General features: G+C 39.7%; 1 protein-coding gene across 1 annotated transcript in view; it reads right to left on the bottom strand.

Moving 5' to 3' along the window:
* Nucleotides 1-1,353: 1,353 nt before the first annotated feature.
* Nucleotides 1,354-17,650, bottom strand: part of LOC145352421 (serine palmitoyltransferase 2-like) — a 116,200-nt gene continuing 99,903 nt past the window's right edge. Inside the window, exons 11-12 of the mRNA XM_080202263.1 lie at nt 14,038-14,167; nt 1,354-8,394 (exon numbers count right to left, since the gene is read on the bottom strand). Coding sequence (XP_080058389.1) covers nt 8,275-8,394; nt 14,038-14,167 — 250 coding nt within the window. The 3' untranslated portion in view covers nt 1,354-8,274. The remainder of the gene's footprint in view (nt 8,395-14,037; nt 14,168-17,650) is intronic.

The following is a 17,650-nucleotide window of genomic DNA, read 5'->3' as shown; positions in this document are numbered from 1 at the left end:
CAGCACTGCAAAAGCTCAAGATTCCAAATAAATCTGTTGGACTTTAACCTGGTGTTCTTACTGTGCCCACTCCACATCATTAGGGAAGAGGAAAATCTACCACCCTTACTCAATCTGGCCAATGTGTGGCTCCAGGAATAGCTGACTCTCAACTGTTCCCTGAAATGGCCTAAACAAGACAACTCTATTGTATTTAGAGTGTTCACCGCCATCTTCAAGGACATCCGGCCCAGAGAAATAATTGCTGGCCATGCCAGTGATGTGCATTTTGAATTTACTGACATCATGTGGATAGGTCCTACACCTCAGGTGGTGCTTCAACATACCAATTAACACAGGAAGGCAACTTCACATTGTTAGAAGATTGTGGCGGGGGGGAAAACCCCCCCCCCCCAACAAAATGCTGGCAATACCCAGGAATTCTGGCAGCCAGGTGAAACAGTCACATTTCAGTTTGACAATCTTTCATCAGAGCTGGAAGTAGTTCGAGACAGCTGGGGGTGTGTAGGTGGTTGGGATGGAGAGGAAAGAAATCAAATTTATTGAGGATGGAGGTGTGGAGAGAATAAAACCATGGGGGACCCTTGGCAAGCTGGACTGATGAGTTAGGCTGGTTAGGTGCTTTGACCTGAACAGGCACCAGACTGTGGCAGCTAGGAGAATTTTAAGTAACTTCATTGCACTGTTAATCTATTCCTTACTTGTGACTAATAAATAAACTTTAACTGCTCTCCTAAGTATACAAATTTGTTCTCACTTCACAACAAAGCGTAATGAAAAATAAGGTATACTACTGTCAAGGAATTTGCAGCATGTAAGCCATCACTACCTCCAGATTAATGTAAAAACTGCAGCAAATCTGTTACATATGCTATATGTAGAATTTAAAAGGAAGTTTTCACCACATGGCCAATCAATGGCTTTTGCTAGATTCCACTGTCACTTCAGTAATGCTAATGCCATATGGGTGGCACAGTGGTTAGCATTGCTGCCTCTCAGCGCTAGGAACCCGGGTTCGATTCCTGGCTTGGGTCACTGTCTATATGGAGTCTGCACATTCTCCCCGTCTCTGCATGGGTTTCATCCAGGTGCTCTGGTTTCCCACAGTCTGAAAGACGTGCTGTGCTGGTTTGGTCGTGCTAAATTCTCCCTCAGTGTACTTGAACAGTCGCCGGGCTGTGGCGACTTGGGGATTTTCACAGTAACATCATTGCAGTGTTAATGTAAGCCTACTTCTGACACTAATAAACAAACTTTAAAAAAGTGTACACAATTTTTTGGATTGGAAAGTGAAAATTAAGAGTCTTCTTCAGAGTTTGAATCTATCATGCACAATGACACATAGATCCAAAATGTATTGAATGTCTTTATTTAGAACATTATACATTTCAGTTGACATTTTTCCAAGCAGTTATTGATTCTCCAGTGTTTTCAACATGCATTGTAATCCTAACATAATGCATGACTAGATTACACTTTCATAAACCAATGATATTTGTAAAACCACATTTAGGTTAAAAGGCTAATAAGATTTCAATATAAAACATTACTGCATTTAGGGAGTCCCATCAAAAAAGTACATTTATAACATCTCATGTACAAAAGACTAGGATATGTACAGAAACAGTAATATTAAGTGATATTAATTGCATTTACAATACATTGCAATTGTATTCCACCACCGGGACTTAAGACCGTTGAAATTAGAAAAGCAAACTAAATTGAAATATTTGATTGCTGAAATGTGCAATGACAGACAGTATTTTTAACGGGCAAAAGCAAACTTCATTTCTACCCAATGCTGCCCCTACCCCTCCAACAAATAATGGGTGAAGTCACTCACAAGGGTTTCAGAAATCTCTACAAAGACAGGATTTTCTTGCGCTATTGGCGTAATGAGAGACCTCTGTTACAAACATCACTAAAGTGCAGTCATTCTGGGTCAAAATTCATACAAGTACAAAAACATTAAGCAGTCATTAACTAAATCTTTGCGAAAAATGCAGATACAAGATGAGAGAATCCCTTGATTTTGTGCAAATTTCTCAAACTGTAAGAAGTGACTCCGCCACAATTTTACTAACCTTATGCTGAAATCAAGTGTCTTGTACATAGTTGTACTTTAGAGCTTAAATTCCTGGTGTTCACACAGTATGATCCGAAAATAAATCACAAGAGCACACTGATCGACAGCTGTCACAAATTTTAAATCTGAAACCAGGATGCTAATTACAAAATGTGTAGCATTAACCCATTTGAATAAGAGATGACTCTGCTTTTGATTTACAGTATATTCATAAAGCTGCTATCAAATGGAGCTTTCAATTTCTCATAATAAATTCAGGGATTGCTCAGTTTTAAAGGATGTGGCACTACATCCGTGGATCAACATGATACCCACCACATTGTAACAGGAAACAAAAATCCAGATGCTAGTCTGGGATCAAGGGAGAATTGTGAACATCAAGCCTGACAAAAATTAGGTTCCCATTGCTACACAGACTTTTTTTTTAAATAATGGCCACCCTGTTTTTCAGCAGAAGCACTGGGTTGTGGGTCTTGACAGCCTGGCTTTGCTGGCAGCGAAGTTAACATCTGCATTTTTCTGGTCCCATTGGAAATACCTCATCTGCCTTATTTCAGCAACACTTGGAACACAGCATCAGGTTAGTCAACCAGACATGCGTACAACACTACTTGGCTTGGTTTTCATAACTATGATCAACACTACCAAAACATTCAACGCATGATGCTACAAAAGCTAGCATTAACCCTTTAAAGCCAACAATAACAATTTGTATTCGCTGTATGGAAGGAGGGGAAGGAGAAGTGTATCTAACCTTGCACAGCACCACAAAACAGACCTGCATTCAAGATCTTCCTTTTCCCACTCCATATCCTAATGTACTACTTACTGCAGTTCACACACTTCCACCAGCACGTTCCCTCTATGACCCTGTATGACTGCACATCACTTTGCAGTGCCTTCCCTCATCCTCCCTGCAAAAAGCACTTCATTTTTTAAAAAAAGTTGCAACGTCTTAATACCTCAAGCATGCAAACCTGTACAATGCTTATCTTCCACCACTAAGACTTTAATTCAAAATAATCAACCATTTTTTCCTTTAATCAGTTGATGAGAAGAGGCTACATCAACCAATGTGAATAGCAATTTATAAATGCAGATGAGCAAAAAGCTCCATTAAAAATAAGACTGACTACATGAGATTTTCCTTCTAGTATGTGGTATAACAGGCCTCAACATAGAGAGTTTACAGTTGCTGTTTCAAAAGGCAATGTTTTGAACCCAGGTTTAGAAGCTTTAACAAGAAGCTCCTTCCAAAGCTGTAGTCACACCTATAAACTGACATACCACAATTTTGAAACCTTGAAATTTTGTGGTCATTTCCTCCCATCTGCAAATGTCTCAGACCATGACCACTCGTTGGCAGAGAAAGTGCGTTCCACCCCACCACTGCATTAACTGGCCAGCACGAGGTGAGCCACACCACTTTTCTCCTCCTTTTTCATGACAGCACAGCTGAGATTGGGAGCACCCTCTCTACGGCGCTAAACAAATACACTGTCACCTTCAGGAAAGAAACAAAGGCTCTCTTTTGCTGAAAAGAGATTGCATACCTACAGAAAGTGCGGCAGATGCATGCAACATCATGTGTCAACTAACTTCCCAGCGATGTATCCAGATCCTTTTAAAAAATGATATTTCCCATCAAGGAAGGTAACTTTTTAAAAATAACAGATATTACGAAAGGTCGTGTATTTAAAAAAGTCTGCATAGCTTCAACATGCCAAAGGCTTGTGTAAGGGTCTCTGTATGGTCTTTCATAACTGCCTCAACCATCAGTAGGGCAAGTACAACTACTGACTTGTATAGAATTGGCAGCGTCCTGATCACACAGCTAAAAATAACTGCACTTCTGAGCTTAAAATTCACAAAACAAGAAAAAAACTAGATATTTTAAAGTCAAAGCTACATTGATGACCTGTGATAGATTCTGGATGTACAAATATAAAAAAAATTACAGTGAGAAGATTGTTTATGACACATTCATCTTTCAAATGTGATTTCACCAAGTTGCAAAATATAAATCACAAGTATGTCACTATATCAAAAGGATTAAAGATTTATGATATATTGCAAGCTTGCTTTTATTATATAGGCATGTACAATACTGGGAGAACGTTGCAAATGTCCCCCCCCCACCCCAGTCTTCAAACACCATCACTACCAATAGTTTACCCATCAAGTTATTGAGATCTTGTTATCCACGATTAGCATGCACTGTCAAACAGTACAGCAAAAATATTCGACTCCTGTATTTAAAGCAACAAGCAGCAGCAGAAAACATTGCTTTCTGCTGTTTGCATTTGTTCAGAGTGTCGATGGAATCATCGGGATGCCAACTGAATTACACTCTCCAAACTTCCAGCCAGGTATCATTTTCTGAAACTGGCTTCTCAGAGCATCTACCTAATATATATTCTTTCTCCCGCTTAAACTTGGATATTAATTTTCTAAAAGTACGAGCATAGCAGAGTGGAAGCTCAAGCTGAGACAGCACACAGCCACAGCCCTTTCGGATACTAAATTTACATTTTAACAGCTAGAAATGCGGAAGTGGAATTAAATGGGTTGTTAACCACAAAGGAACGTTATCAGGGAAGCTCTAATATTTAGTTGTTTGTTGAATCATTGCTATTTATTTAATATACTTTATGTAAGGAAACCTTGGCAAGCCTGTAGCTGTCTTTAAGCAGAATGCTGAACTAAGATGTGCAGAAAGGAGTGTTTAATCTCAAAAAGGAGATGGTGCAGTAAGCATCAATCACACCTTCTACGTTGCATGGAGCTTATAAAAAGTCAGATCTAAGCAGAAAGCTTTGGTGCAGATGAACTGTGAACAGATTTTTTTCTTTTTGAACATAAACTGGAGATTACGTTTCAAATCAATGGAAAGCTTTAGCCAGACTTCAAACTTCACTGAAAAGCAACGTTCTTTTCTCATCCCTGAATGGAAGGAGGGAAGAGAAGCTAGTGCCAGCCCACAGAAGCTAACCAAAAAGCTGCATACGTAAGGGGCAATGGAGAAGATGGCAGGCTGAAAGAGATAGTGCACTAGATGTCGTGGGGAGAAGAGGAGAGCGCTTGCAGGATCTACTTACATAATAAGGCAGCTGTAGAGTGGAATAATTCCAGACAGTTACTCTGTATAATAGTACTTTGCTCAGGGCAATAGTCTGGTCATTAACTGAGCAAAAAGACAAGATGGAACAAAAAGTCCAACTGCAAATCCTCTTAGCAAAAAAGGGAGAAGGGTGAAAGAGACAGAACACTAACCTGGAGTGACAGTTTGAGACCATAATCGTGCAATTAATTTAACTGTAAACAGACTGATCCAGAGTTAAAAATAAAAAGTACCATTTAGGATATATTACACAGGTTGCCTCAGTGCCAGCCCACAAACAGCTAGAAACAGGAACTGAATTCAAGCCACATTTCAACAAAATGTGATGCTCAAGATGTTCTTAAAAGTAGTAAACATTTGCCTCAGAAACTAAAAGCTGCAGTTGCTTACAATGATCTGGCACTTGTGTCAATTTAAGCAGAAAAGGAGCCCAGTAAACAACAAAATAAAAGGCAATTCTTGATTGTGTAATTTAGTACAAAGTGTTACTCATGTTCTACAGAGACCCATTCCTTAAATTTGAATGGGTGTCATCTGTAATAATGTTCAAACTGGTCTGGAGTTAGGAAAACAAAGCAGGGATAAATGTGGAATGATTCCAAATTGATGCACTGGAACACAAAGAACATAACAGCAATGGATCTGGTATTCTCAGATTCATACACCTTGTCTTGCTCAGTCTGACATTTTGGGAGAAAAGTACAAAATTAAAATTTTAATTCTCCATCTCTGGTCCACCAACTATTTTTTGGATTCAATTTTCCTTCTTGCTCCCATCTGTTCTGTCTTCTATTCTGGAGGCACAGATTGATAGTGTTGGGGTTTAGCTTCACAGGTAACAGCTGCCCTCTGGTACCTCACCCAAGACACCAACTCACAATTGCGCACCTCAGTAGTGAGTGTTGTGAGGCGAGTGGATTGCATGATCCTGGATCCTGTCCTCACCCAAAATCCACTTGTTCCAGGAAAGGGGGTCACTGGACAGCAATACCTTTTCAGTGCAATACTGGGCTCACAACACATTTGACTAACACGTTACTGGGAACCCACCTGTTACAAAATTAATAATTGGAATTGTGAAAACCACCTCGTCAGGAGGGATCTGGGAACAAAATTACAGAACGTACAGAGTGCAATGAGGGGTGCATGTGGCATTGGAAGGCATCTCTCAGCATTGCCCAATATGGTCTTTCTTATGCCACAATCTCTTACAGGCTAAAACCAGTGACCGGCACACACAAACATGTCAGACTGAACCACATCAGTAAGGCCATCACCCTCAACTTGAAACAAACACAAATGAGGCATACTCATGCCTACATTTCTACTAATATCTATATTATTTGTGCAGAAATTTGCATCTGTTACCAATCAACCGAAATCTGGAAGTTTTATAATAATCTTAAACTGTGTGCGCAACAAACTTTTTCCAATATTACAAGGTCACCTCCAAAAACATAAATGGCTTAAATTTTCAGTTCTAGCCCTGGACAACAATCAACTTAAAAGCGAATGACAAGATCTGTAATGTGGAGCGCCGTCATCTTTTACCTCATCTTCACGCGACAGTATCTTATACAGGGGGAAGAAAGTTGAAATTGTAACAATGCTCCTTTCTCCTCCCCAAAAATAAATGGATGCAAAAATACAAATATTCAAACAGTTAATTGTGCCAGAAGATCAAATCCGCTGACTTTGTTAGTCAGGGAACGCAACAATAGGTAAGTTAAACTGCATAATTTTTACACGTGGACACAATAACGAAGAGAGTGTTAGTGAGATACTCATTTTATAAATATGCACACACAAACAAATCCACTTGTTTCAAACAAAGGTGTTCTCACACCTCAGTGGTCACTGGCGAACAAATTTTAGAGCAGGGAGGAAGGTATGGAAATATTTTTACTACATAATTTGGGGTCTCTCAGGATGTAGAGTTCAGGAGATGGTGGTAACTGGATGATTTCAGTTTTGGTTGTTAACTTGAGATTTTCAGCATTCAGGTAAATTATCACCAACTCCAAAATAAACTTTATAAAACAGTTACAAACTACTTAAAAAAATCAAAAGTTCCCATTTCTTGAAATAAAGCTCCGACTTGCATCAAACTTCATTTACCATTTTTCTGCAATAGTTCATTCAAAATTTACAAAAACAGAGTATTACCTTCATATTTGACCATTTTATCCAACTTCACTTTTTTTGAAAGATAACATTGCGTATAAAAAGTGGACCTAATTTTTAAAATGTAGCCTTTGTGAAACTGGAAAGAAAGAGCACCATCATTGAAATTAGGCAAAAGAATAAAGTCCAAGATAGCTTTACACAGATAATCAGTATTCCTTTCAGGGAAGTGAATTAACTAATAATTCAAGGCTAACCAACACCAGCTTTAGCCTCAGGAGCACTTAATTGGTCTCCAATTTCACGCAAACAAAAACATTAATAAGTTAGATCATTGCAGGTTAGTCAAAATAGGTTTAAAATGCCACCCTCCCAACCCATCTTTTTGAAGATTTTGATTGCATCAAATATAGGGCTAGATTTGGAAAGATCATGATGAACAGAGCTGTCAACAAGTGCATTCAAAACAAACACATAGAATTCTTCCGTGTGGAGGGAAGAAAGAAGAACGGGGGGAGGGTGGGGTTGTGTGTGTGTGTGTGTGTGTGGAGGAAGTAGAACGTTATTCAAACGATGCTAAAAGGATTCAGCAGCAGAGATTTTGCGCTTGTGAGCAGAGGTCCCATCTTGCCAGTATACTGATTCAATTTGTGCTGTAGCTTATAGTGGACAGGGTTTAAGAGGGGAAACTTGGAGTGCTGTGAAACCCCATTGTTTAGATATCTCAGTAAATAACAGTGATGTTGAAAACCCATATACATAGCTCCAGCTAATGCAACACAAATGGCTTTAGTGACTGAGCACTTATTTAACACCTCCAAGTTCAATTTGGGTTTAAAAAAGAAAACAGGTCTGAAGATTTGAAGCACAAAAGAAGCAGAGTAGTATTGAATTGAAAGGAGAGACTCGGACTTGTAAATATTTGTCCAAACTGGGACAGAGTTCAGTCCTCATTTTCTTCATAGGTGGCTTCATCAAATGGACGGTCAAGTAAAGGGTCCAACTTGTGTCGTGAATATTTCAACTGCAGGAGGTCACCAACTTCTCCTATTACTTTTAGGGCCTTGAAGAAATAAAGTGGAGAGGTGAAATATTACAACGTGCAATCAAAAGTCCAATCCCAAAGTTTCCTGATTAGATGTCAGTTTTAAAAAAAAATGCAGTGATGGCCAGTGTTGTGTTACTGACTGGGTTACTCACATCAAAACAGAGCCCCGTCTCCCAAAAAACTCTCAGCGTCTCTAATAAGCATTCCCCCCTTTGTTCAGATTGTGAAACTAGATAGTTAATCCAGAAACTCAGCTATTGTCCTGGGGACCCAGGTTAAAATCCCACCATAGCAGATGGTGGAATTTGAATTCAATAAAATATCTGGAATTAAGAATCTAATGATGACCATGAAAACCATTGTTGGAAAAACCCATCTAGTTCATTAATGTCCTTTAGTGAAGGAAATCTGCTGTCCTTACCAGGTCTGGCCTACATGTGACTCCTGAGCCACAACATTGTGGTGGAGTCTCAACTGCCCTCAGGAAACTAGGAATAGGCAATAACTGCTGGCCAGCCAGTGATGCCCACGTCCCAATGAATAAAGAATAAAAAGTTGAAAGGTAAATATTGGTTAGGACATAGAGGAAAATGGAGGACGTTACTATAATTACCTACAGTGAGGTCGGTTTGCAGAGTAAAACTCTCATGGTGGTTGATACAACAAGCTTGGATTTTAGGAATCTTTCAAAAAGCAGCACGGTGACGGTGAGCTGCTGGAAAGATGTTACAACACAGGCGTGCCTGGCAGGAACCCGAGAGCCCAGATCACAGGGTTAGCAGCATAGTGGAAGGAAAATAATGACCGATAATTTACTTCAAAGCCTAGCCTGTTCAAAAGTAACAGGCTGCTTCAAAGTGAAATCACATCAGTTCAAAAGGCAATGACAGAACACCAAAAAAGAAATTATTTGAAAAAGTTGCGCTCAATTTGTACAGAATTGCTCCATGGGTTTTGAGCTAGGTCATGGTAGTTAGCATAAGAGGGATTTAACGACTAAATGCCAATCATTTTATTGTTGGAACTTTAGATAAAATGCTCATATCCTTCCCTATACAAACCTATACAAAACTGAAGATGCCCCATACATTGATCTGAAGAAAGCCTAAATGAAATACTGCAAGTGACTCAAATAGTAATAAATTTAAACCTTCAGTGTTTAGTACACGTGGCTGAATGTAAATAGTAGTATTCCAATGATTGGCACAGTGGGTGGGCACAGCAGTTGTATACCGCAAACTGATTCCGAAGTAAACATGAAAGCCATTATATTTTCCAATGGGCTTTGTTTAAAAATATTATCAGTGGGCGAGTGCCACATGATTATTAATGGAAAATGACCACAAGGCAGCTTTAAACAAATTAATAGGCTGTGAATACAGTATTCATTGAAGTTGAACCAAATATTCATTAAAAGTAAATTGATAATGGCTTCTAGGGGTATAACAGACTCAACGGTAGAGATAACACATATGTTCCAGGGAGGAGGAGAATTTGGGCCATGACTTGATCTCACTTTAGTTCAAACCACCAGAAGTTTTCAATAAAATTTAAATGATTTCATAGGGACATGCACCTGGTCTGTAGATTTGTTCACATAACTGTCACTAGACTTGAAAAATAACATGCAAACAGTCAGATGCATCATCGTGTGTTTCCTCCGGGTGCTCCGGTTTCCTCCCACAGTCCAAAGATGTGCGGGTTAGGTTGATTGGCCATGCTAAGAAATTGCCCCTTAGTGTCTAGGGATGTGTAGGTTAGAGGGATTAGTGGGTATGATATGGGGGTAGGGCCTGGGGTGGGATTGTGTTTGGTGCAGACTCGATGGGCTGAAGGGCCTCTTTCTGCATTGTAGGGTCCTATGATTCATAAAGAGCTACATAAATGAAGCATTATGAACAACTGCAATATAAGACACAAATGATTCAATTAAAATGCCTTAAGCAACACTACTGTTAAATTTGCAATCAAATATTTAAGCCAAGAGACCTTCACTTGCACATCAAGTGAGTGGAATTTTTAAAAAGGCCAAAATGGGAACTCTGGCAACTGTAAGATCTATTTACTCATTATAAAAGGCTCAGGTGCAATTTGGTGGCTGGGCAGTAATTTCATAAATATTAGTGGCAGCTGCATAATACCCTCTGTGCTCAAATCAATGCTTAACCTGAAATAAACAAGGCCAAGGCAAGTGGTTAATCAGTTCCTAATGCATTTGCAAATCTATATTTTGTAGCACTTTCAGCATGCCCATGGTGACACAGTAGTTAGCACTGCTGCCTCAGTGCCATGGACCCACATTCAATTCCCAGCTTGGGTCACTGCCAGTGTGGAGTTTTGATGTGGGTGGAGTTTGCACATTCTCCTTGTGTCTGCGTGGGTTTCCTCAGGTGCTCCAGTTTCCTCCCACAATCTGAAAGATATGCTGGTTAGGTGCATTGACTCGAACTGGACTGTGGCAACTAGGGGAATTTCACAGTAACTTCATTGCAGTGTTAACGTAAGCCTTATTTGTGACTAATAAACTACCTTTAACTTTTTACCCTGAAATTAGTTGGATAGAGGTCTGCCAGATTTGCTATGGGACTCGATACTTGGAGAAATAGTGGATCCAAGACATCAGTTACTCCAAACCAGAATCTGGCCAACCCAGTCCAAAACCTCAACACCACTGCTTTAGCACCTGTTCACATGCTTATCAGCATGTTTATCAGCAGGTTGGAACACACACTGCTTTTTCCAACAACCAGATTCCAAATAAGAGTCTTGGAACAGCAATCTGTTCCTCAAAAACTTTGATCTTAAAATCACTTCACAATCTTATTTCTGGAAAAATACTTATATTTTTTGGATTGATCCAATAGCTAATATTTTGGCAGAACACAATGGGCTTTTCAGTACATCACCTATGTTAGGTTTCAGCAAACTACTTCTCACGACACTGGTCAGGAGCACTTGCTGCTTTTTGGCTCTAAACCACCACTGCGCTTCAACACGTTGTACTATTCACTCATGGTCACACAGGAGTCTTCCCTGATAAGGAAACACATCTGCAGCACCAGGTCTTGTAATTGCAGTTTTTTTCAACCTCCTGTCTCCAACTATCCTGAATTTGGCATGGAAGCATTCATGTCTGAAGCTATTTTCTTGCTTACCTGCTCTCACCGGGTTTACTGAGTTCACTCTTTTATAGGCATTGTGCAGATTTCAATTATACCAGGATCTGTGATTCTGTTGAGTTACCATTATCTCAAGAATGGGCTATTTGCTTAAAAACAAACAACGAAATGTAGAGAATAATGATTTTTTTTTGGGGGGGGGGAATGATGATGATGGTGGAGTATGATCGAGAGGGAAGCAAAACCCAGCATAACCAGACTCTTTCCTGAATAAAGGATAAAAATGATTAAGCGAACTGTTCTTCATGCTGACTGAACATATCATGACATCTTTTGACAATTATATGGAGTTCATTAGATGAATCTTGAAACCCTACCACTAATGCTTAAAACCACAGTGCAACAGGAGACTTTGAGTTTAAATTGCCGTGGCCATGTGGTATTGATTGTGTTATTTTGTTTAGATAAAACGTGAAGAGACTTCTAAAAAATATGAACTTCAGGGTATAATAGGCTTTCTAATTTAAAGTAAAGCACCGTATCATTGCAGAAACTACAAAGAGGATATTATTTAGGAGCACACAGTTGTATGAATATTGATAATATATTTTTAATGTCGTTAAGGTACTTGGTCCTTAGGGACTTGGACCATTTGATACTTAACTTTCATCTTTGGCCAAAAATCTTAGCATTTGAAAGCCGATAAGTGTTTCATTAGATAAGTATTTCAAAGTCACTGCTAAAAGTATGCCCATATTTTAACTCTTTCAGCATCAATAGACGTATAGTTCATGTAGCTCAGTGTTTTGGTTCTGCAAATGTTATTTCACAGCGAAAGCACAAAAAGAAAATACCATTGAAGAGGAACTTCAACAATATTCCATGATTGAGAAAAAGGGACAAGTGCCACATCACAAGCATCAGAATGCATCGAGTTAACAATCGCTTTTGCAATGTACTGAAAATTGACAGTGTCCCACTCATTGGTCATCCCTATACTTGCTGATCTTGCTTACCAGTGTCTCAAATTTGAAATTCTCAGTGTTCAAATTACACCATAATCTCACCCCTCCTGATCTCTAATTTACTTCAGCCTGACAACCCTTCAGGAACTTTAGCCTTTTCTCTCCCTGCCTTGGGCATCTTACTCAAAATACCTGGAATGGCTTTCAATTCCCAAGCCCACTTAGTAATCTAGCTATTGATCAGCTCCCTCCCTGGCTCATCTGGGCCTCCAAATTCATTATTTGCTTCCTCCCCTTCCCCAGTTTCCCTTACCCCAACTTTGGATCCTGCTGTGCTCATTTATAGGCACCAGCTTTGAACTTAGAACTCACTTCCAGCCCTGGACTCAACTCTGTTGATGACTGAGCAACCTTTGTAACATGATCATCTTTGAAGCTTTATACTGCCACCAAAGTAATTCTGTGGTTCCAACTCAGTGAACAGGAAAATTTACAATTCAGGAATGCATATAAACAGACACTCTAGTCTGAACACGATAATAGCAATATTAATGTTTCGTATTAGCTGCACTTAAACGGGTAACACTCAGATGAATCAGAAGATTGCAGTTTCAAGTCCTCCTTCAGAGATGTGAGCACAAAATCCAGCACAGAACTGAAGGAATGCCCCAATGGCAGTGTTATATTTCTGATGAGACACTTAAAGCAAGGCTTCATCTTATCTCAGGTAAAGGATACCTGATCATTATTCCTAAGAGGAGGGAGAGCTCTCTCTCCAGTGTCCCGGCCAACATTTATCCCTCAACCAGTAAAAGATAACAAGATAAAATTATCTGGTTATCACATTGCTGCATGTGGGACCTTGTTGTGCAGATTGGTAGCTGAGCTTTGTAAACGAAAACTATTCTTCAGACTTAGTCCAGCTGTTTAATGCTTTAATATCATGAAAAAAATTTTATATGCATAAAACTCTCAAACTGCAGCGGAACTTATGATCTAAATTAGAAGGGTGGCTTCAAGCCATCTTTTAATGCAGCGGAAAAGCTAGAGAACAAATTGAGGTATTTAACCTTCTCAAACAACTCTTGCCTCCGATATTAAAAAGAATTCATCATACTCATAGCTATAAGATAAAACTTGTGAAACTTATTAGCATCTACTTATAATAGGCAATTAAAAGGTATAATTTGAGAAGTGGCTATGCTAACTTTGAGCACAATATTCATTTCCAATTGTGTTTCAATGGCATTTAACAAAAGTAACTACTATGCCATTAATACTAAATATACAGGAATTATCTCAAATGTGTGATGGCAAAAAGTATTTTCTGGCAGTGCTCTGTTATTTTACTGAAATGATGCAATGTCCATTACAATCCAATTTAAGGGGCTGGCAGTTCCAAAATACTTTTATTGCATTGTTTTAATGCCAGTTCAATGATATTTTAATGAATATTTGCAATGAAGTGGCCATTTCAGTGGTGAAACCTGCCCAGAACAGCACAAATACAAAATTTTATTTCCATCTATTCTTGAGGGGAAAAAGAATAACTGTTAAAATGAAAAAATACTTACTGTATCCAACATCTCTCTGGTGTGAGCAGCAGATACACAAAACCTGGCTCGGGATTCGATGATGGGAGTAGCGGGAAATCCAACCACCACAACACCAACGTTTCTTTTTAACATTTCTCGCCCAAAAGCACTGCAGTAATAATATACACATTTCAGGTTGAAAACAAGAGATAAAAAGTGAATTGCATTAAAACAGCTGTGGGAGCAGCAAGGCGGTAGGACTGTGGGATGCAACAAACGGTAAGGAAGTAAATAGAGAGCATTAGCTAAAACCAAAACTCTGCTAAATTAGTTTCTTTTTCTGAAGCTACGGTATAAGCACTAATCTCTGCTTTGCAGCAGTCTTTTTAAAAAAAAGCATAAGAAAGGGCAGCACGGTGACAGAGTGGTTAGTACTGCTGACTCTCAGTGCCAGGCTTGGGTCACAGTGTGTGGAGTTTGCACATTCTCCCCATGTTTATGTGGGTTTCCTCTGGATGCTCCGGTTTCCTCCCACAGTCCAAAGATGTGTGGGGTAGGTGAATCAGCCGTGCTAAATTGCCCCTTAGTGTCAGGGAAACTAACTATGGTAAATGCATGGGATTATGGGGATAGGGCCTGGGTGGGATTATGGTCAGTACAGAATCAATGGGCCAAATGGCCTCCTTCTGTACTGTAGAATTCAGTGAATCAATAAGATGCTGACATCATGGGAGGTCCATGTTGAGACACTTATTCAAAGATACTTGAAAGAACTCAGTGACACCCATGAAGCAGCTAAAACTTGTAATAGGAATTATCGTAACAAAGCTCATTCTGCTCCAAACAACATTGGTGTTTGTTTTCTGAAGATGAACTGTCAAAAGGATCGTCCAAATTTGGTTATAATGGCCTGTTCCACAGTATGGTTCCTAAGGTACTGCCACCTTGGTACTCTTGGTGCTGCAGGAGCTAAGGGGGGCTGAAAGAGAAAGCAAATACAACTTTGTTTTGAATTTTCTTTTTAAAAATAGGAGTCGCAGGCTACATAATTGACTCATGAGATTAGGTTGATTTAATGTACGTGAATATATGGTGTTTAGATTTAGAATAGAAAGCAGTGAATGCCATTAAGATTGGATGATCAAAAATTAATAACGAGCCATGATAACCACATTTGGTCTACCTGTAGAAAGCAAACACGTATGCAATTTGGGGCAGAGCAAATTTTATTGCAATGATTCCTGTTACAGGTTTTAGCCGCTACATTAGTGTCACTAAGTACTTTGCAAGTATCCAAGAATAACTCTCAACAATGGACCTCCCATAATGTCAACAACTCATTGGGTCTTATGCTATACTTTAAAACGGAAAAAGCGGTCCAAGTTAGTCTGTGATCACATGATTACCCAACTATGCAAGATACTTCAGTTCCTGCTTCCCTGATCTGACTGCTCCAAATGATATATACATGTGGTACTTTAGTGAATTCTGAGGAACATTAATTTCTTAATCTGTGAATCACAACTGTAATCATAACTACACTCACCCTGGAATGTATGATTAAGAACTTATAGCTGCAAAGATATGTATTTGAACAATCAACATTCTTCCGAACTGAGCCAAATGAGGTGAACCTGAACTTAGGCTTCTGAGATTTTTACAACAACATTAACTCAAAGGTTTTGGGCTATATTACTTTCGTGAACCATTATTTTACTGTTTCTTCCTCTCTATCCCTGCTCCCAAAAAAAATCTGCACTGAAACGGGAAACTGGATCAGGAGTACACCCTATGGTCCCTCAAACCTGCTCTATCTTTCAATATAATGATTGATCTTCTACCTCAACCTTTTTTATTCATTCGTGGGACATCTGTGTCACTGGTTAGGCCAGCATATATTGCCCATTCCTGGTTGCCCTTAAAAGGTAGTGGTGAGTTGCGTTTTTGAATTGCTGCAGTCCATGTGGTGTGGGTTGACCCACAATGCCGTGAGGGAGGGAATTCCAGGATTTTGACCCAGTGACTAAGAGGGAATGCAGGTATATTTCCAAGATAGTGATTGGCTTGGAAGGGATCTTGCAGGTGGTGGTGTTCCCATTTATCTGTTGCCCTTATCCTTCAAGACGGAAGTAGTTGTGGGTTCGGAAGGTGTTGTCTAAGGGTCTCTGGTGAACTGCTGCAGTGCATCTTGTAGATAGCACACACTGCTGCTACTGAGCGTCGGCGGTGGAGGGAGTGGATGTGGTGCCAATCAAGCAGGCTGTTTTGTCCTGGGTAGTGTCAAGATTCTTAAATGTTGTTGTTGGAGTTGCACCCATCCAAACAAGTAGCAAGTATTTCATCACATTCTTGACTTGTGCATTGTAGATGGTGGATAGGCTTTGGAGAGTCAGAAGGTGAGTTACTTACCACAATATTCCTAGTCTCAGACCTGCTCTTTATGTGGCGAGTCCAGTTGAGTTTCTGGTCAATGGTAATCCCAAGGATGTTGACAGTGGGGGATTTAGTAATGTCACACCATTGAATATCAAGGGGTGCTGGTTAGGGTGCCTCTTACTGGTGGTGGTCATCGTCTGGCATATGTGGAGTGGGAAATGTTACTTCCAGGTCTTATTGCATTTGAACATGGATTGCTTCAATATCTGCAGAGTCGTGCATGGTGCTGAACATTGTGCAATCATTGGCAAACATTCCCACTTCTGATCTTACGACGAAGGAAAGGTCACTGATGAAGAGCTTAAGATTGTTGGGCGTAGGACACCACCCTGGGGGACTCCTGCGGAGGTGTCCTGGAGCTGACTCTCCACAACCACCTTCCTATATATCAATTATGACTCCAACCAGAGAGTTTGCCGCAATACCTATTGATTCCAGTTTTGTTGGGGCTCTTTGATGCCACACTTGAGTATGGCCTTGATGTCAAGGGCTGTCACTCTCACCTCCACTTACATCCTGACTCCTCATTTCCCAGGATTATCTGAGAAACCAAAAATCAAACTTAACCTTAAATATACTCAACAATGGAGCACCCACAACCTGTTGGAATACAGAATTCAGAAAAATCACAACCTTTTGCTTGAAGTTCTCCCCTTCTCAGTACTAAATAATCAATGCCTTATTCTGAGTCTGTGACCCAGTGTCCTAAATTCTCCAGCCACGGGAAACAACGTCTGCTCCTACCCTTTCAAATCCCTTCAGAATAATGAATGTTTCATCGAAATCTCTATAGGCCCAATTTACTTTGCCTCTCATCATTGGGTCCACAAATGTGAGTTGACCTATCTAATGAACTGCATAATTAACCTTTGCATTCATAGCGCAAACATATTAGACATGGAGGCCAAAACTGCCCATTGTACTCTGGTGTGGTCTCATCCAAGCCTTATAGAATTGCTTATGTTGTTTGGCAATCCCCTTGCAATAAAGGCCTTCATGCCATTTGCTTTTACTTGCTGCACTTGCATGCTAACTTTGTGTTTCTTATGAGTAAGGCCAAATCTGAGCATCAATTACAAGTTTCATGCTTAAGTCCTCTACTCTTCTATGCTGAGAGAAGTAAATACTTTCGACTGCATCTGCTATCTTGTTGCCCTCTTATTTAACTTTTCCACTTCACTTTATAGCTTGTGTTCTCAGCTTACACTTGCAGACA

This window comes from Carcharhinus amblyrhynchos, chromosome 14 (assembly GCF_965287045.1).
Source record: "Carcharhinus amblyrhynchos chromosome 14, sCarAmb.v2.hapA, whole genome shotgun sequence".
Classification (NCBI taxonomy): Eukaryota; Metazoa; Chordata; class Chondrichthyes; order Carcharhiniformes; family Carcharhinidae; genus Carcharhinus; species Carcharhinus amblyrhynchos.
Note: the sequence above shows the minus strand (reverse complement) of the source record. Positions and strands in the feature narration are given on the sequence as shown.